The sequence below is a fragment of the Hyla sarda genome, chromosome 1, assembly GCF_029499605.1.
Source record: "Hyla sarda isolate aHylSar1 chromosome 1, aHylSar1.hap1, whole genome shotgun sequence".
NCBI classification, from domain to species: Eukaryota; Metazoa; Chordata; class Amphibia; order Anura; family Hylidae; genus Hyla; species Hyla sarda.
In genome coordinates, this window is record NC_079189.1 from 143,967,760 (window position 1) to 143,992,665 (window position 24,906).

The following is a 24,906-nucleotide window of genomic DNA, read 5'->3' on the forward strand; positions in this document are numbered from 1 at the left end:
ATAATGTTTCTCCTTGTGGATACAACAGATGGCAGTATCCACAAGAAGAAACAGTTACCCCTTTGAATGTGCCTGGTATGCTTGTTTGGCATTATAAAGAGATATATTAAACAGTTTGAAAACAAATATTCACACAGTTCATATTATGAAGATTTATACTTCTTGTAAAAACTAATTCCAGGATATACTGCTTTAGTTAGAATCTCTTCCACAGCAAGCGAAACAATTCTGATAATGAAAAAAGGATGCAAAATAAGACAAATTTTTTCCAGCTTCATTGTCAGCTTCAAGCTGTTTTATTGGTCTATTTCTGCTCTGTAGGTTTAGTATTGTTGTATTTTGGAGATCTGTGATTTGGAGATCTGTGGCCTGGACTTTGAACTTTCCACTGTGCCTTGTATAGGGGGACATAATCTGTAAAGACATTCATCAGGTTTACTATAAAACAAAATCTGGCACAGTTAGCACTAAGAAAGTAGCGTATATGTTGTGCACTACATTTTTGTTTAGACACTTTTCCACCACTCCGAAAAAGAGATTGCAGCATGCTGCTCCATGCACAGGTTGAGACAGGGCCCCATTTTGGAGATTATGGGGGGTCTCAGCAGTCTAACCCACTGCCATTAGACACTTATCCCTAATCCTGTGGATAATTTTCAAGTAGTGGAGTACCCCTTTGAGTCTTTCTACTATATGAACAGGACAGGTGGTTGAATAAAAGCGTATTTCACTTTGTCTTTGTCTGACTCCTTTGTCTACTTGTCTGATAACATAAAATAGTATGCAACCTGCTGTTTTCTCTTTTCCTCTCCTATTCCCCCTTTTGTGTAATGCATTGGGTCCACAATAGGAAAATACTGTACATGTACTGTACAATATGTAAATTGTGCAACCATCAGTACTTATTCGCTGCATCACATTGGATCAATCCATGATACAGGTAGCAGGTAGTTACATGTTGTCCTGCCATTGCATAAGTTATAAGCACAGGCTCTAGCTTAAGAGTGAAAATAGTCAGATAAAAAGAAATAATGAGTATTTGATAGGGAGCAAGGGGGTTTGATCTATTGGAAAAACGAAGTGTTCCAGCTGAGCTTGGCTTCATGCAGTTTTATAATGAGCATGTGTGTGACCTCTGAATAAGTCAGTCAGCTTTAAAGGGTCCATAGATTATATTAGGAATGCCAAACAAGAGATATAGTGATCCTGTATCTCCATTCTCATAACTGACCAGTGTTTAGGTAACATGAATAGAAACAAGCTACTATATGTGTAATTTTAAACTCCTGTAATCTTGAGTTTTGAATCAACAGTTCACAAAAGGGAGGAATAAGAACAATACTGATTGTGAAGAAACAGCCGCCTACATCCAGGGACATAACATTTTGTGTATGGTGTGCATTCACTAAACTGATTAGCCCATTGTTCTCTTTCTTTTTACCAACCTTGAGTAGATGAAATAAACTTTAAGCATAAGCTTCATTGGCTGAACTGTATTATTCTGATGAAAACTCTGAGAGAGAAAAAGGCTTCCAGAGTGCAAGAGATTCTTTGTAGCTATGCTCTAGCTCTGCTCTGGTCAGTAGATGAGGATCCTAAACAAGGGATACCTTGTATGAACTTTGACCCTTATCTCTTCTTACTCAGGATTAGATCTTTAACAAAAGACACTGAATCTAGAAGAGACCGTTTTACATAGTTGTAGATGTGATTCTTCACTGTTAGAGCAGTGAGACAATGAAACTCTTTTCTATAGGAAGTTGTAATGGCAAAACTATTGTACGAGTTTAAAGGGGTACTCCAGTACTGAACAATTTATCTCCTAGCCACAGAATAGGGGATGAGTGTTTGATTGCAGAGGGTCCATGCAGCTCTTTGGGAGAGCCGGAGATACAGTGCTAGTCTATCTCTGGCTCTCTCATAAAGATGCATGTAGGGGGAGTGTTGACCACTGCTATATGAGGTGGTTGGCACAGCTCTGTGCTCAGGGCGGTGCCCACCCTGCGGATAGGGAGAGCCGGGTGATGCGCTCTGTGGATGCGGTCAGACTCCCAGACACTTATCCTCTATCTTGTGTATAGGGAAAAAGTTGTTCAGTACTAGAGTACCCCACAGCCGTTTCACATGGGTGACACATTAACATGACTTCTGCCTCTCGTACAAACCCATGTGGGAAACGGCAGGTCACAATGCAGTGTAATAAACTTAAATACAAGCAGTGTTCTCCCCTGGTTTCACTTAGATTGATAGTCATTTTACAATGCTCTTTTAAAGATTTTATAGAGAATGTAATAAATAATATGGACTTTTTTTTTACTTAAAATACTTTATAGACTACTCATTTCTACTACAAATTCAGGCCACACAGAAGCCCTGCCTTGCCATTTTCTTTCTTTAAATTGCTTGATCTATGTTTTCCTCTAAGGTGTAATGAGTCGAATTCTTCCTTCACACATAGTCTCTAGTTGATTATAAATATAGTTGTTTCTTTAACTGTGTTCTCTTGGGTGACTGCTCCAGTTTGCTTCACTTCAATTTCAGAACGTGACTCCTGCAGGCAGCTAAACATTACTGCTACTTTCTCTCCTTCCCTGTATCAAATGGTTGCCAAAAATACATTTATGTACAACATTCAACAGGTTTTGTTTTATGCTTCTTGTTATTGCAGACCATCAACAGGAAATGTGTAGAAGCAGCTGTGATGACTGGCCTTGCCCTAAACTGCACCATAAACAAGATGTCCCTGTTTGATCGAAAACACTATTTCTACGCTGACCTGCCTGTAGGTATCTCTTTCTGTTTTCTTTAAGCACACTTTTAGCATTGCTGATTGAGGAATCAAAATAATTGTAAGATTAAAAAAACAAACAAACAAACAAAAAAAAACTCTTGTGATGCTGGAAAAATTGCACAAGTGATGTGAATAGCTTTTACCCCATTTAAAGAGCCACTCCAACACAATGCTATTTTTATTATACGCAGGTGAGGGTGAACTACTTCACTGCTCCTCCCTGCGCTCCATTTTCACAGTATGATGATGGCTCCGGTCCATAGCGCACTAACGTATTGAAGTGTTGTAGACTGGAACACATCAAGCCTCTGTGTATCCAGGATTATAATAAATATATGGGAGGGGCGGACCTTTCCGATCAGGTCCTGCAGCCCTACAGCGCGTTAAACTCTAAGGCATGGTATAAAAAGGTGTCTGTGTACTTGACCCAAGTTGGGCTATAGAATTCCTTTGTCCTTTATAGAAATGCTGGTCATGTAGGGACCTTCTTAGAATTCCAGGAAGCAGTGATTAAATCTCTCATATTTGGGGAGCAGGAAGAAGAGGCCACCAGTTCTTCCCAAATGGGGTTCTCAAGAATTGTCCATGGACAGCATTTCCCTGGCGTATTACCTCTTACAGAAAAGAAAAGGAGACCCCAAAAACATTGTTGCGTCTGCTGTGCAAGAGGGATTCAAAAGGCCAAAAGCCATATTTGTGAAACGTGCCCCTCTAAACCAGGCCTCTGTATTGGCGAATGCTTTTGAGCTTACCATACAGCCACTGATTTGAAAAAAAACTGTAAAAAAATAATACATTTCTCATACTCCCTGTTTTAAATTTTTTTTTTTAATTTATGTCCGCTATTTCCCCATTTTATTATCTGACATAACCTTCAAAGCCAAAAAAAATATTCCCATTATATCCCTAGATGAATACTTTGATGAGTAAAATAAAATAAAATAAGGAAAAATTCCCATTATATCCCTAGATGAATACTTTATTGGGTGTAATTTGCTTCAAGGAGGCACTCATGTTTTTGGATCTTTTCCTAAAAAAAACATTTAGCTCATATATCCCTTCTTATATTATCTAAAAAATGATGCTCTGAAATCCTCTGGGGGCTCCTATCATTTTGGACCCTGCCATGTGTCCAGACTTCTATTAAGGACCACAACGGGGATATTTCTGATCTCAGAAGAAATGGGGTTATACATTTTGTGGTGTATTTTGTTATGTTCATGTGCACAGTACAAAGTAAATGACTTTAAAGTGACATATTGGTGACATTTTTTTTTTTTTTTTTTTCACCTACTCTGCATACATTTGTTCCAAAAAACTGTGGGGTCAAACTAATCATGAAATCCAAAAATGTACAGTACACAATAAATTACTTTATGTAATTTATTGTGTGAAAAAAAATAGAATTTTTCCTTTTTTTCCACCTGTTTTGCATAAGTTTGCTCCAAAAACTGTGAGGTCAAAATACTCATGACACCCCTGGATAAATTCCTTAGGAGGTCTTGTTTTCAAAATGGGGTCATTTTGGGGGGCTTTCTATTGTTCCTGCAAATTATTGCTTTGGCAAATGTGCAATGGGGACTCAGACAGTCCCAAGCAAAATTGGTGCTCTGAAATCCTCTGGGGGCTCCTATCATTTTGGACCCTGCATTATGTCCAGACTTCGAGAACGGACCACAATGGGGATATTTCTGATCACAAAAGAAATTGGGTTATAAGTTTTGTGGTGCATTTTATTTTCATGTGCACAGTACAAAAGAAATTTACTTTAAAGTGACACATTTGTGCAAAAAAAATGAATTTTTCCTTTTTTTGTTGTTTTTTTTTTCCACCTGCTTTGCATTAATTTGCTCCAAAAACTGAGGTCAAAATACTCAGGACACCCCTTAATGAATTCCTTAGGGGGTCTAGTATTCAAAATGTGTTTTTTTATGGGATTTTCATTATTTTAATCATAATGAGCTTTTACAAACTGGTTAATGCATGAAAACAAGATGTATTTCAGAATTGAAAAAAATTTAAAGTCTGAAGTCTTATAAAGTTTTTTTAAACTGATGCCATAATAAACAAATGGAAATATGTATCTGATTAAAAAAATGTATAATATATCACGTAAGTATCCATATACAACAGTTGAAAGTAGTCAAAAACTTAAGTTTCTCGCAAATATTGTAATTTTTCGCCAATTTGTAAACTTTTTATCACTTTTGTTTTTCACATGTAAATGAAGCACAATATGTCACGAAAAAACAATCTCAGAATTGCATTGATGAGTAAAAGCGTTCCAAAGTTATTACCACATAGAGAGACACATGTCAGATTTGAAAAGAAAGGTCTTGGTCATTAAAGGGGTACTCCGGTGGAAAACTTTTATTTATTTATTTTTAAATCAACTGGTGCCAGAAAGTTAAACAGATTTGTAAATTACTTGTATTAAAAAATCTTAATCCTTCCAGTGCTTATTAGCTGCGGAATACTACAGAGGAAATTCTTTTCTTTTTGGAACACAGAGCTCTCTCCTGACGTCACGAGCACAGTGCACTCTGCTGACATCTCTGTCCATTTTAGGAACTGTCCAGAGTTGGAGAAAATCCCCATAGCAAACATATGATGCTCTGGACAGTTCCTAAAATGGACAGAGAGCACTGTGCTGGGGATTCAGCAGAAGCACTGTGTTCCAAAAAGAAAATAATTTCCTCTGTAGTGTTCAGCAGCTAATAAGTACTGGAAGGATTAAGATTTTTTTAATGGAAGTAATTTACAAATCTGTTTAACTTTCTGGAGCCAGTTGATAAAAAAAAAAAAGTTTTCCATCGGAGTACCCCTTTTAAGGTCAAAACAGGCTGTTGAGTAAAGGGGTTAAACAGCTACCCAATGGTGTCTTTAGCTCTTAGCAGAAAATAGAACTGACCGTTTCCCTTTAAATGTTATTACCCTATATGTCTGCCCACACATGATCTTATGATATGACCTGGTTTTTATGCATGTTAAACATGGAAGACAAATTAAAATCTTACCTCTTATTATTCGTCATCTTTCATTGATAGGCCTGTTCGTCTTGTACAGTTCTAAAGTAATTCTACTGTCTTAAAGTCTTTGAGAGGGTATATTTAAATACAGTACACATAAGTCTTGGCTCTGCTCTAAGATTAAAATGCATTCTTTGATGCATGAACTCTGATCGAAAGAGAATAACTGGTCTCTTCTCTAGAACATGACGGCACGTAATGCTTGACTTTTCCACCTCTAATCCTTTCTATCTAATGATTGGTATAAGATATCCTCAGCATTAAAAGCGAAATATCTGTGAAGTAAAAAGAAATTAGTCTGACACTGTATCCAATATTGCTGTTGTAATCTGCCTTTTTGACAATTTTATGATGCTAGTCCAGTTTTTTTTTTTTTATATTTTTAGGTATAGAAAGCATGCTGCTTGTTAGTTTAACATATGCTGGTTAAATTTCCAGTACATTTTGTTAGTGGATTTCTCTTTGTTTATTTGATGTAGCGGCTGGACCTCATGGAGTCCATTGTGCACACTCTGCAAGAGCTTTGAAATAAAGTGTCACTATAATCAAACTGGCTGCTAGGTGAGAAGTGTGTGTGAAACAGTGACATTTTCTAGTGCATTATGTGCAGTCCAGCGTTTCTAGTGCATTATGTGCAGTCCAGTCCTTCGGAAACCCTATGCTTTCATACTAAAAACAAAGGGTTTTCTGCCAATCAAAATGCTCATTCTGTGCTCGCTGCCCGCTCCTGCTTGGACAGCTCAATAAGAGGGCAACATAAGGATATGCATAATGTCAAAAGTTAAATACAGTGACCCCTCTACCTACGATGGCCCCACATACGATCATTTCAACATGCAATGGCCTCTCAGAGGCCATCGCATGTTGAAGGCAGCATCAACATATGATGCTTTTTTATGTCAGGGCCATCACATAAACGGCTATCTGGCAGCGCTGACTTATGATGTTTACGGTGCCCCGTAAACACCGGTGATGTCTCTTACCTGTCCTCGGGGCTCCGGTGCGTCCTCTTCGAGATCCCCTGCATCGTCGGTGCTCTCCATCGACGTCATCATGTCGCTGCGCACACCGTCCTGTCATCCAATAGGAGCGGCGTGCGTAGCGATGTGATGGCGGCGACGGAGAGCGCGGATGCTGGGGAAGCAGAGGCCTTTCCGAAGTGTCGGGGACACCTCGGGGACGTGACGACAGCGATGGGCGGCGACATCCCGGGCAGCGGTGACGAGCGGTGACGGTCCGGAGCGGTGGGGACAGGTGAGTACAACTTCCTCTAACAGTGGTCTACAACCTGTGGACCTCCAGATGTTGCAAAACTACAACACCCAGCATGCCCGGACAGCCAACGGCTGTCCGGGCATGCAGGGTGTTGTAGTTTTGCAACATCTGGAGGTCCGCAGGTGGTAGACCACTGTCCTATACTTTACATTGCATGGATCCCTCAACATGTGATGGTTTCAACAATGATGGTTTCAACAATGATTGTTTGGAACGGATTACCATCGTATGTTGAGGGACCACTGTAGAGTATACTTTGGCATCTCCCTCAATGCTTAGCCAGTATTTGTGAGGCATTATATTCAGCACGTCGGGCACAGAATAAGGAATCGGAAACATTTTAATTCAGGGGCCATTTTGAAAGCATTTTTATAATGAGGAATAAACAAAATGGTAAGACTACTTCAAAGTTACTTTATGTGATTTATATTACATGAATATGCAAAATTACTTGTTATGATAGTGGCACGGTTTCCTTTACATATCGAATGGAGGAGCACCACTCCCAATAACCAAGGACAAGTCTGCTTGTAAACACTGAGGGGGAGATTGATCAAAAACTGTGCGGAGGAAAAGTTGGCCAGTGGCCAATAACAACCAATCAGATTGCTTCTATAATTTTTTTTAAAGGCCTTTTCAAAAAATGAGAAGCGCAAGCTGAATGGTTGCTATGGGCAACTGGTTAACTGGTCAACTTTTCCCCTGAGACTTCACAGATTAGGCCTTTCACACTATAAAGTTGTTCCGTTAAAAGATCCGTTAAACGGCCGTTACACAATCCCATTCAAGTCTATGGGATTTTTTTTATTATTCATTAGGAACCGTTATAGCCCGACATGAAAAAGGGACGTTGGTTGTGACGGAAGAAATAATGGCACATGCACAAATTTTTCTTCCGTCACAAGAAACAGGTAAATTAATGGTCGTTATTTTTAACATTGAAGTCTATGGCTGACGGACGTTAGCAAATACATCCGTTAAATTCCGTTCTTATAACGTCCGTTGTTTATTACTGAACATGCTCTGTAAAGCCTTCACACCCCTGAAGTCACATGTTGTAGTGGTCACACCTCCTCTCTTCTTCTGGAAGTGTACAGCAGGAGGCATCACATCCTAGAGCTCCATCCGCCAGCGTCTGCCACCGTTTCCTAAACAAATCCTTTGCCTGAAGGTGGGTACATTGATAGGTGCTATGCAGTATGTTTTGTGCCTTTTTCAGTTTATTTGGGAACATGTGCTTTGCCCGCTTTTTTTTTTGCTGTGCTTTGCCTGCAGTTTGTATGGGTGCATGAATGCTTTAGGTAGGGAAGTGTGCATGAGCATTTTGCACCGTGTGGTACCACTCTGCGACATTTTTCTGTCTGCCATGTGCTTGCATTTTTGCAGGACACATGTTTTTTTGCCAGCAGTTTGTATGGGTGCATGAATGCTTTAGGTAGGGAAGTGTGCATGATCATTTTGGACCATGTGGTGCCACTCTGTCCACCATGTGCTTGCGTTTTTGCAGGACACATGCATTCTTGCATGCAGTTTGTATGGGATCATGAATGATTTGGCTTTTGTATCGCAACTGTAGCTTTTAATTTTTTTTTTCAATAATTAAAATGGAATTTTTTATTTTTTTATTATCGTCATAATGGCAAAAAAATTAGAAAAATCCACAGGACAGTCTGTACTTGAAGATCCGCTGGGGGTGGTCTAATCCTCGGCTGGAGTAAGGCTTCAGCAAGTTGGCACACATCTGGAAGGCCTCGTCCCCAACAAATACAAAGGGCATTGGAGGTCCATCAGTTCCAGCAAAGGCCCTTGCTTCAGGAAGTCCCATCTCACCAGAGTAGATCCTCCTCCCCATGGCAGAGTTCTTGAACACACTGGAGTCGTTGGTTCTTCCATATGACCCGATGTCTACAGCGAGGAATCTGTACTGCGCATTCGCAACGGCCATAAGTATGGTGGAGAAGAACTTCTTGTAGTTGTAATACTCCGACCCCCTGTACACTGGCTTCTGGATCCTGATGTGCTTCCCGTCGATTGCTCCAACACAGTTTGGAAACTGTGTGCCTTCCTGGAACTTCTCTGCGATGCCAAGCAAATGTTCTGCTGAAGGTTGTGGGAGAAAGTCTGCTAGACGGCAATCCCACAGGGCCTCGCAGGTGGTCCGGACAATCCCAGAGATGGTGGAAATTCCCAGCAAAAAACTCTCACCGGATGCCAGGAACCTGAAAAATTTAGCAAAACACATTGGATGAACACTGCAAAAAAAAAATGGAATTTTGACTACATACCTAAGGGTCACGATGAGGCGTCCCCCTGTGGAGATGGTCCTTCTGAGGTGGGTGTCTTGGTGACGGATCCTTTCATTGATACCTTGCAGGAGGTCATCAAATGTTTCTACAGTCATCCGTAGGTAGCTTGCAAACTTCTCAGGGTGCTGGCGAAGCTCCATGTACAATGTACTGTGTACCTCATGGGTCATCCGTGCTGCAGTGATAGGATGAATCCAACATCTGCGGCGGCGACGTCTCTCGTCTTCTGATCTTCTTCTTTGTTGGGCACGCCACACCAGCACATCGAAACTGTAGGAAAGGTGGGTAGGAAACATGGTGAAATTCACAATGGTAAAGTGTGACAGCAAGCAATCCAAGCAACAGTACTCTCCCTCTCAATGCTGAAATACAGACTATAGCCGGATCATTGTGGCACCCTTTTATACCCTCCCCTTGGAGTAGGAGGCGGAGCTTCAGGTGTTGCAAGGTGTGACAGGTAGGAAAGGTCAAAAAGGGGTTAAAATAACGGACGGATGTATTAACTGGTTATAACGGATAAACAATTATAAATGGACGTTAAACTCTATTCACCCGTTATTATGCGTCCGTTACAATACATGATAATGAATGTTTATAAGGGACGAATCAACTATAGTGTGAAAGGAGCCTTACAAAGAAAACAGGCACAAAGAGTCTGCATCTCTTTATAGTGCCAAATATTCCCATCTAAACACATTGTAACAACTTTTTAAAAACCAGAAAGCAGCCAAGTGTTATCCGTCATAAACTCTCTAAGCAGACATATAGGCAAAGAATATTTATTTAAAAACATATTGATGTTGATAATTTTAAAAGCATGTGAATGGGGAAAGTGTCTGCTAATTACACAAGGAACACTATATTAAAAGTTTTATTTGGTGACTCTTTAAAAGACCACAGCACATTCATTATTTTGCTTGGATATTTTTCTCAGCATGTGAAGAGGATATAAAGAACTCCATTCAGATGTATTTTCTTTGCAATGTTAGGATTCAGGTGCAGAACATACACCATGTGAATATGCCTTTTTTAATCAGCATCAATGAGAATGTTACCTTTTACAGAGTGCAGCTTACTATACACCCATGTGCCCTTTTCATCTGGTGCCAGACACAGTATACAGTACTGCCATTCTCCTCCAAAACTATAGTTCTGTGAAATGCTTGCACTTGTTATTTTTGGGCAATTTATAAATTACCGTATTTTTCACCATATAAGACGCACTTTTTCTTTCCCAAAACTGGGGGAAAAAAGTCGGTGCGTCTTATACGGCGAATACACCCCTATCGCGGCGGTCCCTGCGGCCATCAACGGCCGGGACCCGCGGCTAATACAGGACATCACCGATCGCGGTGATGCCCTGTATTAACCCTTCAGACGCGGCGATCAAAGCTCGACTGAATAGCCGGGTTAGTGCTTACAGGACACCGGGAGGGACCTTACCTGCCTCCTCGGTGTCTTCTCCGTTCAGGGATCCCCTGTATGGCCGGCTCTCTCCTTCCTTGTCATTAAGTCGTCGCGTACGTGCGTCGCCGTGCGTAACGACGTGATGGCGGCGACGGAGAGCAAGGATACCCGGCCGGCAGCAGAGACGTTCCGGAGCTAAGGGGACACGGCAACAGCGATGGAGCGACATCCAGGGCAGCGGTGAGGGGTCCGGAGCGGCAGGGACACGTGAGTATTACCTGCTATGCAGTGGTCTTCAATCTGCAGACCTCCAGATGTTGCAAAACTACAACTCCCAGCATGCCCGGACAGCCAACGGCTGTCCGGGCATGCTGGGAGTTGTAGTTTGGCAACATCTGGAGGTCCGCAGGTTGAAGACCACTATTGGGTTCAAAATCCTATAGGACGAAAAATACGGTATGTATTTTTGCATAGAGGCCCTTGTTATGAATAGCAAGATCAAAAGATCAGTTTTAACCGCAGTAAGAATGATCTGATCCATGTGGAAAGAAAAGTAGCAGGTCGTATAATGAATGGAATGATTTGGTTATTTTTCCCAGTTACATATAGGTATTGTTGCTCCAAACTGACCTTTTTAATTGATTGTACAAAGAATCTGCTCGTGTAAAACCTAACCTCATTGGGAACTAGGCTCACCCTTAATACAGCATTCAACCTTTACATCATTCAAGAAATGATAATGTGTGGCCTAGGTCGTACACACAGGATGGTTTACACAGCAAAGACATGATACCAGAGATCTTTCATTGTCTGGTGATAACACTTCTAAACTCCCCTCGGCATAGCATCACTGTACAGCAGTTTTAACTGAATAAAGTGGCAGCTGTACAATGGGATTTTCTGGAGTTGAACATTATCTTGGTGCTGAAATAATATAGCAGTTTAACAGGGTCATTGTTCTGGATTTTAACTTATGCCGCAGATTAAATAATGCATTACTTTCTTAATCCATATTCATTTTACAGCTACAATGTCCTAGCAAAAGTCTGTGTCCAGCCAAAGTCAAATTTATAATTTATTAAAAACTTAGACAAGACAGGCTAGCTTAAGTGAATTATGGTATGTTCAATGCCATTGCCATCTGCCACACAAGTTGAAATAGTGTATACAACATCAATGCCATTTAACACACAAACTTTGCTCTCTTATACAAGCAAGCTTTTCAAATCATTTGTAATTCTATTTGCTTGACAATAATAAAGAAGATATTTTTAAGAGAACCCTTGGCCAAACCTTTAAATAGCTTAGGGTACCCTGATTGCAAACATTTTTACAGCCCTCTCATTCCTGAGACAATATGGTTAGGTTTGTGGGACAATTAGTAGAATCATCAGATGGGCATAAACTTTATTTCAAAAGGGTACTCCACCCCTTAACATCTTGATGTTAACATAAAATATGTTTGATCGTGGGGGTCTGGCCGTTGGGACCCGTCGTGGTCTCTGGCGGCACCCTAGTCATCTGATACACGGAGCAAATTCTGCCAGATGACTGGCGACCACAGCCGCCACGCTCCCTGCAGTCATGTCTATGGGAGGGGGCGTGATGGCTAGTACATAGCTGTCACGCCCCCTCCCATAGACATGAGTGAAGGGAGCGTAGTGTTAGATCAAGCTTGGAACTTCTGTGTTCAGAACACAGCGGTGCTGACTAGAAGATCGCGGGGTTCCCCTTTTGGATAGGGGATAAGATGTCTAGGGGAAGAGCACCCCTTTAATAATAGGAGTGATCAGGTGATGAGCAAGATTATACAATCAGTGGGTATTAACATTGAAGGGCGTATATGCCTAATAACCTCAAACGGTATAATTCCAGAAGCAGCAGTAGTAGCATGGAGGACATGATAGAGCAGTGTAATCTCTGATTTACTGTTCACTTAAAGCTACTATAATCTTCTATTCTGGCTTTCTCCAGCCACACCCCTTCCTTCTTTTCATATGCTTCTGTGGGCAGCATTTAACATTATCCCTCAGGAGCGGTTTTGTCTCCTCTCCCATGATGACTTGAGCTGTTATTCATAGTGAATGATGAGTTTTGAGAAGAAGGCTGAATATGAAAGAAAGAAAAGTTACTATTAACAGGAGGGACAGTTGTTGTTTTTCTGCAACTGTTTTTATACCAGAAGCCCATTATATTTTATTGTGTTTCTTTTATATATTTAACAGGGCAGATGCTTCATTTTCAAAACAAAATTGTCAAACCGGCTATTACAATGCAGTGTGTGAACTCAACCTTTTAGCTTGCCATTTCAGGGACAAGAATATCGAGTTGAATGCAGATCTTAATTGCACCGTGTAGACAAGCCCTTCAAGTACCATTCGATAATACATTAATTAACACTTGAAATCCCAGTGTCGGTGATTCAGGAAGACCTTTTAAAGACATCATAAATCCTTGATTACAGTTTCATTTTCATATTGGCGATTTAAAAGATTTCTCTCTAAACGTGAGCTGCTTAATGAAAATGAATTTCCTTATGCATCAGTGTTTTGGTGACCTTGTCTGCCTCTGGACAGAGTGATATAAAGTGGGGATCCATCAATCCGCATTGTACATGTGTATAAACACACTCAACGCTTCTCTTATGATGAATTAACTTAATGTACTGTGTCTGCTATCCTTTAGCATTTAATCATGCTGTGATATTTAGCATATTAAAACCTACATTTATATTCAGACATATCTTCTGTCCAGCTATAGTTATGTATAAATATCAGAGAGGAAATTAACAGAGCTTCATTCAAGGACACCTGCGGAAATGTAACCCTTTTGGCTGTTTTAGCTTTAACATTGACTCTTTGTTGTGACTTTACATGTGTGTTCAGTGATGTTCAATAAGCCCCCAGGTGTTCAGGTGGTGGTTAAAAAAAAAAGGGCTGTGAGCCCAAATTTGTGCAACCGAAAGGTACTACAAGTTTTTGTAATCGAGAAAGCTGACACGTTTTAATAAAAAAAAAAAAAAAAAAATTGTCAAACCATTACAAAGTTGAATTATAAAAAAGGCTGTGTATAGTAAGCCAACCAAAAGACTGTGCAACCAAAAGACTGTGATTTTCAGTGGCAGAAGTCCTTAAAGGGGTACTCCTGTGGAAAACTATTTTATTTTTTTTTTTTTTTTTTTTTTATCAACTTGTGCCAGAAAGTTAAACAGATTTGTAAATTACTTCTATTAAAAAGTCTTAATCCTTCCAGTAGTTATTAGCAGCTGTATACTACAGAGGAAATTATTTTCTTTTTGGATTTCTTTTGTCATGACCACAGTGCTCTCTTCTGACACCTCTGTCCATTTTAGGAACTGTTCAGAGCAGAATATATTTGCAATGGGGATTTTCTCCTGCTCTGGACAGTTCCTTACATGGACAGCAGGTGTCAGAAGAGAGCACTGTGCTTGTGACAGAAAAGAAATCCAAAAAGAAAAGAATTTCCTCTGTAGTATACAGCCGCTAATAAGTACTGGAAGGATTTAGATTTTTTAATAGAAGTCATTTACAAATCTGTGTAACTTTCTGGCACCAGTTTTCCACCAGAGTAAACTAGAGTTAAACAAAACTATTGACACAGAGACATGGCAAAAAATGTTATTGGCCAGGTTGTGACTCCCACTGATTAGAATGAGCGGGGGGAAGCACACTGCTGTGCACTCCTTTTCCCTGCTCACTGCGATCTCTAAGCACAAGATGGACTCCATAGACTTTTATATAGGGACATGTCTAATTAAACTCCCTTCTCATTCTAATGGGGCTGTGTGATATGTAAAAAAAATATTAAATGACAGGACACTAACATTTTGGACGAGGAAAAAGAGACTAAAGTAAGTTTAAAGGGGTACTCCGGTGAAAAACTTTTTTTTTTTATTTTTTTAAATCAACTGGTGCCAAAAAGTTAGTTTTGTAAATTACTTCTATTTAAAAATCTTAATCCTTCCAGTACTTATCAGCTGCTGTATACTCTACAGGAAGTTATTTTCTTTTTCAAATTATTTTCTGTCTGTCTGTCTCAGGAATTATCAAGAGCAGGATAGGTTTGCTATGCGGATTTGCTCCTTCTCTTGACAGTTCCTGAGACAGACAGAGGTGTCAGCAGAGAGCTTTGTGGTCAGATAGAAAATACATTTAAAAAGAAAAGAACTTCCTGTGGAGCATACAGCAGCTGATAAGTACTGGAAGGGTTAAGATTTTTAAATTGAAGTAATCTGCAAATATGTTTAACATTTTGGCATCGCATCAGTTTCACCAGTGTACCCCTTTAATTAGACTTGTAATCACAATGATGGTTGAACACCTCAAGTGATCATTCATTGTCAAATTTCACCTACTAAACAATTGTTTTGGTTGAAATTTTATAATCTCCTCAACTTTAAAGGGGTATTCCAGGCAAAAACTTTTTTATATATATCAACTGGTTCCGGAAAGTTAAACAGATTTGTAAATTACTTCTATTAAAAAATCTTAATCCTTCCAATAGTTATTAGCTTCTGAAGTTTTCTGTCTAACTGCTCAATGATGATGTCACGTCCCGGGAGCTGTGCATGATGGGAAAATATCCCCATAGGAGCTGCACAGCTCCTGGGATGTGAGTCATCAGAAAGCAGTTAGACAGAAAACAGCAACTCCACTTCAGAAGCTAATAACTATTGGAAGGATTAAGATTTTTTTAATAGAAGAAATTTACAAATCTGTTTAACTTTTCGGAGCCAGTTGATATATGAAAAAACGTTTTGGCCTGGAATACCCCTTTAATGTAAACTGGTCATTTTACGGTATAGTTTTATTATTAGGCTGTTATACAAATAATTAGATTGCAACTATAAAACTTGTAATAAGCATCTAGATTCTGATAAAATGAGTGTATCCATAACTCCAAGAGACAAGATGTAATAGGTACAGTATACTCTATGAATGTCACTAACATGCTTTGTAATATTATACAGGCTGGTTATCAGATTACTCAACAAAGACTTCCAGTTGCTGTAAATGGAATTCTTACATATCGCTATCAAGTAGGGACATCATCGACCAACATGGTAACTAAATGTGTGCGAATTAAACAGGTCCAGCTGGAGCAGGACAGTGGCAAGAGCCTCCATGATGAAGCAATGCACCAGACGCTTATTGACTTAAATAGAGCTGGTAAGTACATGCAATGGGTAGTGATCCTCGATTACAATGGTAGATAGTAAAAGTCTTGTAATACGGAATAGTGCTGGAAATGGAGGTTTAGAGTCCATTCTGACAACTTGCATATGTTTCTACTACTATAGGGTTTTAAGTGTTAATATGTATTTTTGTTAGAGTACCTGTCATCAACAAAAACTTTTAATATGTTGTTCATAATCATTAATGAAGACATATTGTAATAGATCTTCATTAAAAAATATAAATATTTATACCAGTTTTTTCATTTTATACTTTTGGCCACTAGGGGTCTCTCTTCTATGCCTGGTCTGCAGGCAGCTTCCTATGCTTTTCATAGTAAGTGTACAGCTTTTAGGACTAATGCTGAAACGGCTCTGGTCCTTCCACAGGAAGTTCAGTACTCTCAGCTCAGGACTCCCAGCCTGGAGCAGCACTGTGAGCTACAAGCCTGCACATACATCTCATATAACAGAGGCCAGTCACCTCCCCCCTCCCCCATGCTCGGTGTTCTCCCTGCCCCTCACCACACGTTATCTTATACATTGTATTATCTCACTGCACTCCCTACTCTGTGCCCCCCCCCCCCCCCCCCGGACAGCTGTTGGCTGTCTGGGCATGCTGGGAGTTGTTGTTTTGCAACAGCTGGAGGTACCCTGGTTGGGAGACACTGCTGCAGAGGGAGAGCAGCATACAGGAAGACTGGCAGAAGCAGAGTCCCGGCCAGGCTTCATGTGACATCATGCCTGCCGGGACCCGCCTCCTTCCACCCCTCAGAAAGACAGTGCTCCTGAGCTAATCAAGAGGGATAAAAAAAGGTATTTCCACAGCGTTTTAAACCTCAATAAACAAAGGGATAGGCATAATTAGAGTAAGGGACAGATGGGGAGGGGGATCAGGGAAAGTTTAGTTGATGACAGGTACTCTTTAAATCATATTTGATATTTGCTTTTTTTATTACTCAATAACATGCTGTGTACACTTTACAGTAAAAATTACATGTTTTCTTTATTCTGTGGGTCAATACGATTAAAATGATATCCATGATTACATACATTTCTATTATTTTACTACTTTTAAAAAATCTTTTTTTTTTTTTTTTTTTATAAAATCTGTATGTTTAACCCCTTAAGGACTCAGGGTTTTTCCGTTTTTGCACTTTCGTTTTTTCCTCCTTACCTTTTAAAAATCATAACCCTTTCAATTTTCCACCTAAAAATCCATATTATGGCTTATTTTTTACGTCGCCAATTCTACTTTGCAGTGACATTAGTCATTTTACCCAAAAATGCACGCCGAAACGGGAAAAAAAATCATTGTGCGACAAAATCGGAAAAAAAACGCCATTTTGTAACTTTTGGGGGCTTCCGTTTCTACGCAGTGCATATTTCGGTAAAAATTGCACTTTATCATTATTCTGTAGGTCCATACGGTTAAAATGATACCCTACTTATATAGGTTTGATTTTGTTGCACTTCTGGAAAAAATCATAACTACATGCAGGAAAATTTATACGTTTAAAAATGTCATCTTCTGACCCCTATAACTTTTTTATTTTTCTATTTTTATGACCTAAAATTACAGATATATGCATTTACCATTTAACTCCCTCCAGTGTCATTTTCTAACTCGCTCTCTTTGCAATGTTTTGTCATCTGCTGTAATTTAAGTTAAAGCGTACCCGTCGGATCCAACAAAAATTTTTTTAGATATCACTCAGTACCTAATCCTGACCATGTACATCTCATTTTTATGTGTCTAGCACCTTTATTTATTTTTTTATTACAATTTTAATTTAGCTCACTAGTCTGAATTCCTCTCAAAGGTAGGGGGCGTGGCCTCACTGGGGTCTCCGTCCCCGCCCTCAGTATGCTGTCTGCTCACATCTCCCCTAGCATTAGCAAAACTACAACTCCCAACTTGTCCTCTTTGACAGTAGCGGGACACAAGCTGACAGTGGGAGGATTTTTCCTCCAGCTGTGAGCCCTGCACTCACAGCTGTCAATCAAGGAAGTGTGTCCATGACATAGGTGATGATGCATGGACACAGCAGGACTAGTATGTGTCCAAGCAGGAAGGGGGCAGTTGTTTGACTGGCTTTTTCAGTATGAAATACTGAAAATTTTCTAATGAAAGCAACTGCAAAACCTATTGGTTTTATATGCTTTAAAACATATCAAAAGTTTTTGTATCTTACAGTGCCCATTTAAAGAAATATTTTCTGTGTGTAAGCGATGTGCCACTCCTCCTTGCAGTCCTGTGACTGTAAGGGTATGTTCACACTATGAAATTTCCACATGCGGAATTGCCCTCAGGAATTCCGCTGTGTGAACTTTAACATTGTTGTGAGTGGGCCTTCAGCAGATCCATTCACACTATGGAATTTCATCGGCAGAGAATTCTGCCACTGAGATGGATCTGCCAAGTGGATGAGCATGTTCATGTTCTTCTGGTGGAATTACATGCAGATTGCATTGCCGTCAATGGTAATGGTGCAGATCCATGCAGTTCAGACACAATTTTTGAGCATAATTCCGCAAGTGGAGATTCCGTAATGTGAAAATACCCTTGATGGAATGTTTGTGCAGAATTCTGTTGGAATTTCAATGGAGTTCTGCTGCACTGTACACGCAGTGGAATTTCCTAATCTGGCATCTGCAGAAGCAATAGACATGTCTATTCTTTCTGGAGATTTTGCTCAGAAATGCACTGCTTTCTATGAGACTGCACGTTTCAGAGCAGTCCTAGTGCCAGGCGGACATTCCGCAAATTTTACACCGTGTGAACATTGCCTAAGACTGCTGCACCAGAAGCCTTCTTCTTTTACTCGCTGTAGTAGGACACAAAGATTGTTAGATTGCTAGATCCAATTGATCTAGCAGAACTTCCGGCACAGATTCAGATTCCACCAAGAGAATAAACATGTTTAGTCCCCTCAGAAAAGCTCATTAGTCAGTGGCTTATTTCTGCTGTAAAAATTTGTTCAAAATAAGTACTGATTCCTTGCTGAATTTACTCAGTGTGCATGGGCCCCTAAACTGGTCCTTTTAAGCATTTACCAGCACATGGAAGAAATTAACAGAAAATCTGCCTCTCTGTTACCCCCTGTGAAATAAAATCCAGTGTTCTGTTTGTTTTTTTTTTTTTTTTTTTTTTTTTTTTAGATATCCAACAGAAAATTATGCATACTGACAATCATTGGAGGAAAGATCATTCCCTATTTGCTTTTATCATACATTTTTAGGTTTCATTTTTCTGTAATAAAAAAAAAATTATAATAATAGTAATAAAATAAAAAACGTTTTATCATTAGTTGGGATAAATGTCTGTCTTCTCTCTACTGGGTGCTACATGTTTTTGAAATTGAGAGAGAAGAGAAAGCTGCATGTTTAATAAAATACAGCTTAGGCACATTAAATCCAAACTGAGATACTAGGATTACCATCTCTAGGATCACAAGACTGCTGTGCTTTATGGTGTCATTATAATGTACTGGAGTAAGAAGAATCTACTGTGCAGTGTGGCCTCTTATTAATTCTGCATGTTGGTGAACTGCAGAATTATTCTCTCACCTCCTCTCACCCAGCACTGAGGAAAATTTACAGGTTTGCATGGCTTATAAGCTTATCTTATAGAGAAGACGGGGGTACTTTTCTGTAGTTTTGCCGACTGGGGTAATGACAGACATGTTGTTTTTATCCAAAAGGATGACTTCTTCATAAAGTGGATTTCTGAGACTTCCTTACAGTGTTAAGATGTGTGGCCTGTATGAGAAATATTCATGCATGTTTGATTTACTGTATATGCTCGAGTATAAGCCGACCCGAATATAAGCCGAGGCCCCTAATTTTACCCCAAAAACCCAGGAAAAGTTATTGACTCGACTATAAGCCTAGGGTGGGAAATACATCATCCCCCCCCATGTAATCATCCAGACCCCCGTCATCATGCAGACCCCCGTCATCATCCCCCCTTAATCACCGGCTGTCAATCCCTTCATCAGTGGTCTTCAACCTGCGGACCTCCAGATGTTGCAAAACCACAACTCCCAGCATGCCCGGACAGTTGATAGTTTTGAAACCCCTTGAGGTCCGCAGGTTGAAGACCACTGCAGCCTTCGTCCTCATCCAGCCACCCCCCCCCCCCCTTTTGTTTTGTACTCACCACCCCTCGGCGGGAAGTTAGGGTGAGCTGGTCCGGGCCATCTATGCTGCAGGGACCGTCCGGTGGTCGTTGCTGGCTGTCCATTTTCACCGGGGGGGCCTCTTCTCCGCGCTTCGGGCCCGGAGTAGTGACGTTGCCTTGACGACGACGCACAGGGACGTTGCGCATGAACGTCCCTGTGCGTCTTCATCAAGGCAATGTCACTACTCCGAGCCCGAAGCGCAGAGAAGAGGCCCCCCCCCCCCCCCCCCGGTGAAAATGGACAGCCCGCAACGACTAACCATCCCCACCGGATGGTCCCTGCAGCATAGATGGCCCGGACCAGCTCACCCTAACTTCCCGCCGAGGGGAGGGGAGTACAAAACAAAAGGGGGGGGGGGGGGGCTGAATGATGATGAAGGCCTCAGTGGTCTTCAACCTGTGGACCTCCAGAGGTTTCAAAACCACAACTACCAGCATGCCGATGGCTGTCCGGGCTTGCTGGGAGTTGTAGTTTTGCAACATCTGGAGGTCCACATGTTGAAGACCACTGATGAAGGGATTGACAGGCGGAGTTCACTCGAGTATAAGCCGAGGGGGTGCTGAAAAACTTGGCTTATACTCGAGTATACATGGTATATTGGCTAATAACTGCAAATAAACTTGGTTTGTTCCCTTTAATACATGAATATGATAAATACCAAAAAATAATAATAATAATTATAATTGCAGCAGAAAGGATGTATAATCTTTACTAGATTACATAAAAAACATAATAAAAATACATAACACAATAGCAACTGAAAAAACATGGGCGGCTTTGTGTCTTGAAGATTAGGGGCCTTTCTGGATAACATAAGAAGCATGTGCCTTCCATACATGAAATGTGACAACAGGGTAAACACTGCATAAACAAGCTCTATAGACAAATTGCAAGTGCAAATTGAAGTAACTGGCATACAGATAAACAGCAGCAAATCCCCACATGATAATCTAAACAGCAAACAGGACGCCCTGTACTTAAAAATATGCTTTCTGCTATCCGTTACTGTTTCTAACAAATGTAAAAAAAGAAAAAGAAAATAAGTCAGATCACTGTTGAATGCCAGTAATAAAGACAGCACATTCCAAAATGCAAATAATCCAGACATTAAAGGGGTATTCCAGGAAAAAACCTTTTTATCTATATTAACTGGCTCCAGAAAGTTAAACAGATTCGTAAATTACTTCTCTTAAAAAATCTTAATCCATCCAATAGTTATCAGCTGCTGAAGTTGAGTTGTTGTTTTCTGATGGCAACAGTGCTCCCTGCTGACATCTCTGCTTGTCTCGGGAACTGCACAGAGTAGAAGAGGTTTGCTATGGATATTTGCTACTACTCTGGACAGTTCCCGAGACACGTGTCATCAGAGAGCACTTAGACAGAAAAGAACAACTCAACTTCAGCAGCTCATAAGTTCTGAAAGGATTAAGCTTTTTAATAGAAGAAATGTACAAATCTGTTTAACTTTCTAGAGCCAGTTGATATATAAAAAAAAAGTTTTTTCCTGGATAACCCCTTTAATTTACAAAGGAATGCTGTGTGATAAAGCAAATGATATCTGTCTCTAAACTGATGGCTGTTTGCAAAGTTAGAAAATCTGGTTTTATTTCTAAGCTCATGTTGTAAAGGTCTTGCTGAGCAGCAGCATCTGTTCATTCACATCTGCAGTTCTGAGCATAATACTGAGCTGACAGATTCCTGATTGTCTTCTCAACATTTTTCCTTTAGGTGCAACACTTTGTGACATATTGTGGTTTGGCTTGTCCTAAAGAGGACATGCTTTAATTGTAGGGGTATATGATTATTTTTTTTTTTTTGTGACAGGAATTGGACTTATGGAAATTGTAATGGAACCTGATATGACTAATGGAGAAGAAGCTGCAGCGGCTGTTCGGGAACTTCAACTTATTTTGCAGGCCCTTGGAACAAGCCATGCCAACATGTCAGGTAAAATATTGTTTTCTTTTTTTTGCCACATTTTCAGTGATAGAATGATTGATTGTTTTCCATAGTTAAACAGTACATGCAGATGTTCACCTACATACGGTAGTAATATATAATGGAATTAATATGTTGAGACTTATACTGGGCAAGTAGTGCAAAGAAAAAGTGTCTGTAATTTGGAAAGTTGTCGTCTTTCTTTGCCCGAGTAAATGTCCCATTTACATCACATTTTCAGGTAACATCACCTGTATACCTCAGGTTACAAGCAAAAAAAAGTAGTCTGTTGCATCATGTGGTGTATCTGCAGGTCCCTGTTTTAGTGTATCTAACATAGTCTGTTAATGTTTGGCAAGCAGTCTACTATACTTTTGAGTCCCAAAAAAAGAAAAGTATATTTTTGGAAACAGACTTAATGTAGTCACTATTAGACACTGGCTTATTATAGTGCATGGGTGTGAGGAATTATGTGTCTGAATACCTTTTCGGCAATAAGTGGCTTAAGAAATGAAAAGAGTACGTGGAATCTGTACTTTCTACAGCTGTAGCCAAGTCCGCCACTTCCAAGACATTGACAAGGTTTCTAACAAAAGCTGGTAGGAAAGAATCTGCTAATATTGGCAATTTTAGATGTGGTCTGATTCCAAAGTATCAAAGCTCATATTGGCGGTGTGCCTTTTGGAATCGCCTTGTTCAGCTGATAGAGGTTTACTGTAAAGAAATAACTGTGCTGCAGAGAAGCTGAGGCAGCATATGGAGCCAGCTGAAATCAATACACTTTCATTGTTTGTCATGGACACCTGTAGGTCTACAGAGTCAAGGGATGCAGCTTTTTGCTTTAGCTAAGGCATTATCGGCTTATCGTCAAGGTAATTGCCGATACCGATAATGCCCAAAATCGTGATTATCGGCCATACCGATAATCGGTCGATCCCTAACCTTAAGTTTCTCTATACTAGGGCACAGAACAAGGGGTTGTATAGTGCAAGCAACCTCTTCCTGTCAGCAAGTTAGGGAATTTTAAGCATGCTAATACTGGCTGTTACATTAAGCATTACAGTACCCTATAATCATTTTAATGCTATAAAAATTAGGCTGTTCAGTGCACTGGGGGCGTTCCTTTACCCCTTGCTTCACATATACAGTATCCTGCCCACTCCTGTAACTACTCATTCATACTGAGCCACTGCTCTGCAGTGACTTAACTGAAGGCCACAGCAGAAGACAGTTTCAGTATCCATGAGGGGCATTGTTAGAGGAGCAGGTGGACGGTGGTGTTATCAATGCACTGAGGGTTAAAGGAATTTCCCCAGTGCACTGAATGGCTTCATTTACACTTCAATAAAACTGATATTACAGATAAGAGAAGCACCATATTAAAGATACTATAATTCTATGGTAACAGCCCCTATTAGTGTCTATCCACAGGTTAGGATTCTCTAACCTACTCTCAGTTTTCCTTTAATATTTACAACGAATGTATAGAATATTCTAATGCCGTAAAATGAGTTTTAAGATCTAATAATAATAATAAGTATCTGCTGCATTGTATATCTTCATTTTCTTTTGTAATTTCTATGTTCTTATTGCCTGTAGATAACTTGTTCATAACTAATAATAAAATGTAGAGGTGTGTAGTCATGGCATGTCATTCTATTTCACATGATCCAGATGCACTTACTTGTAGTTACATTAGATTTATCAAGTACATGATGAAATCAGCCTTGGAGCACATCTTTATTCCCATTCTCCTGTGGGACTCCAGCAAGTTTCTATGCATGTTCCATTTTTGAGAGTGACTAGTGCAGCACTTAATTGGCTACTTTCATCAGGTTCCATCACTGCATGTTATTCCCATTTTCCCATTCCCTGTTTGTCATATTTAATTTACAAATTTGGAGCTGCATCGACAGCAAGGCCAATAAACTGTCTAAGAAATCTTGCTAGCTGTACAGTAATATACAGTGATGCTTGTTGTGTATTATGTAAATCTTTCACAAACTAAACTGTGAATATTAAATAAAATAGAAACATAATCAGTAATTTTTGCATTACTAGAATTTTTTAATTGACACACAAACGCAGAGAAGTTGGCCCCACTACCCAAATCAAACGTGTGTGTTAAATGTTTATTAGGGGTTTAAAAAAATAAATGACCTGCCTGTTCCCCACCGCTGCCAGTGCTTTAAAATGATGTCTTGACATCCTATCGCTGGCTGTGGTGGGCATTTCCTGTGTGTTGAGACCTGCACCAGGAACTTATGATCAGCATGGACCTTTATAATGGCAGCAGCAGGGAATTTTTATTTAATTTTTATGATGTTTATAAAAACTTTGCAAAGTAATGTGATCACAAACGGTAGGATGTTGAGTTATGTCCAGTTAGCCAGAAAATGAAAAGGGCAATGAGTATGGACCTTATGTGCCACCTAATCAGTTTGGCTTTGGGCACGGGCGGACTGACAAGGGTCCCGTGTGAGCCTCCGCCCCGGTTCCCCCGTCCTTGTTGCCCCCACCAAATCCCTCCTCATTCACCACCCCTATACACAAAATAAACTAAAATCAGGATGGCTACTCTTTACTTTTATACAAACACACATATATATATATATATATATATATATATATATATATAATATATGTGTGTGTGTGTGTGTGTGTTAAACACGTTAACATACATAAGTTAATTTTCCATGACCAATAATACCAGTATACAAATAATTTTATACAGGACCATATAGTGTTAGATACAGCTGTACACAGGATCTGTATACCATAG

General features: G+C 40.0%; 1 protein-coding gene and 1 long non-coding RNA gene across 3 annotated transcripts in view; one reads left to right on the top strand and one right to left on the bottom strand.

The window, feature by feature from the left end:
• GATB (glutamyl-tRNA amidotransferase subunit B) overlaps positions 1-24,906 on the top strand; it is a 143,352-nt gene that overhangs the window by 52,037 nt on the left and 66,409 nt on the right. For both annotated transcript variants that reach the window (XM_056562790.1, XM_056562799.1), the window contains 3 exons: positions 2,669-2,782; positions 15,799-15,997; positions 22,011-22,133. In XM_056562790.1, the coding sequence (XP_056418765.1) occupies positions 2,669-2,782; positions 15,799-15,997; positions 22,011-22,133 (436 nt within the window). The remainder of the gene's footprint in view (positions 1-2,668; positions 2,783-15,798; positions 15,998-22,010; positions 22,134-24,906) is intronic.
• On the bottom strand, positions 260-7,671 carry LOC130358891 (uncharacterized). Its single transcript, XR_008889686.1, has 3 exons — positions 7,547-7,671; positions 5,809-6,095; positions 260-414 (listed from the first exon to the last, which is right to left on the bottom strand). It is a non-coding gene; the product is annotated as an uncharacterized LOC130358891 (long non-coding RNA).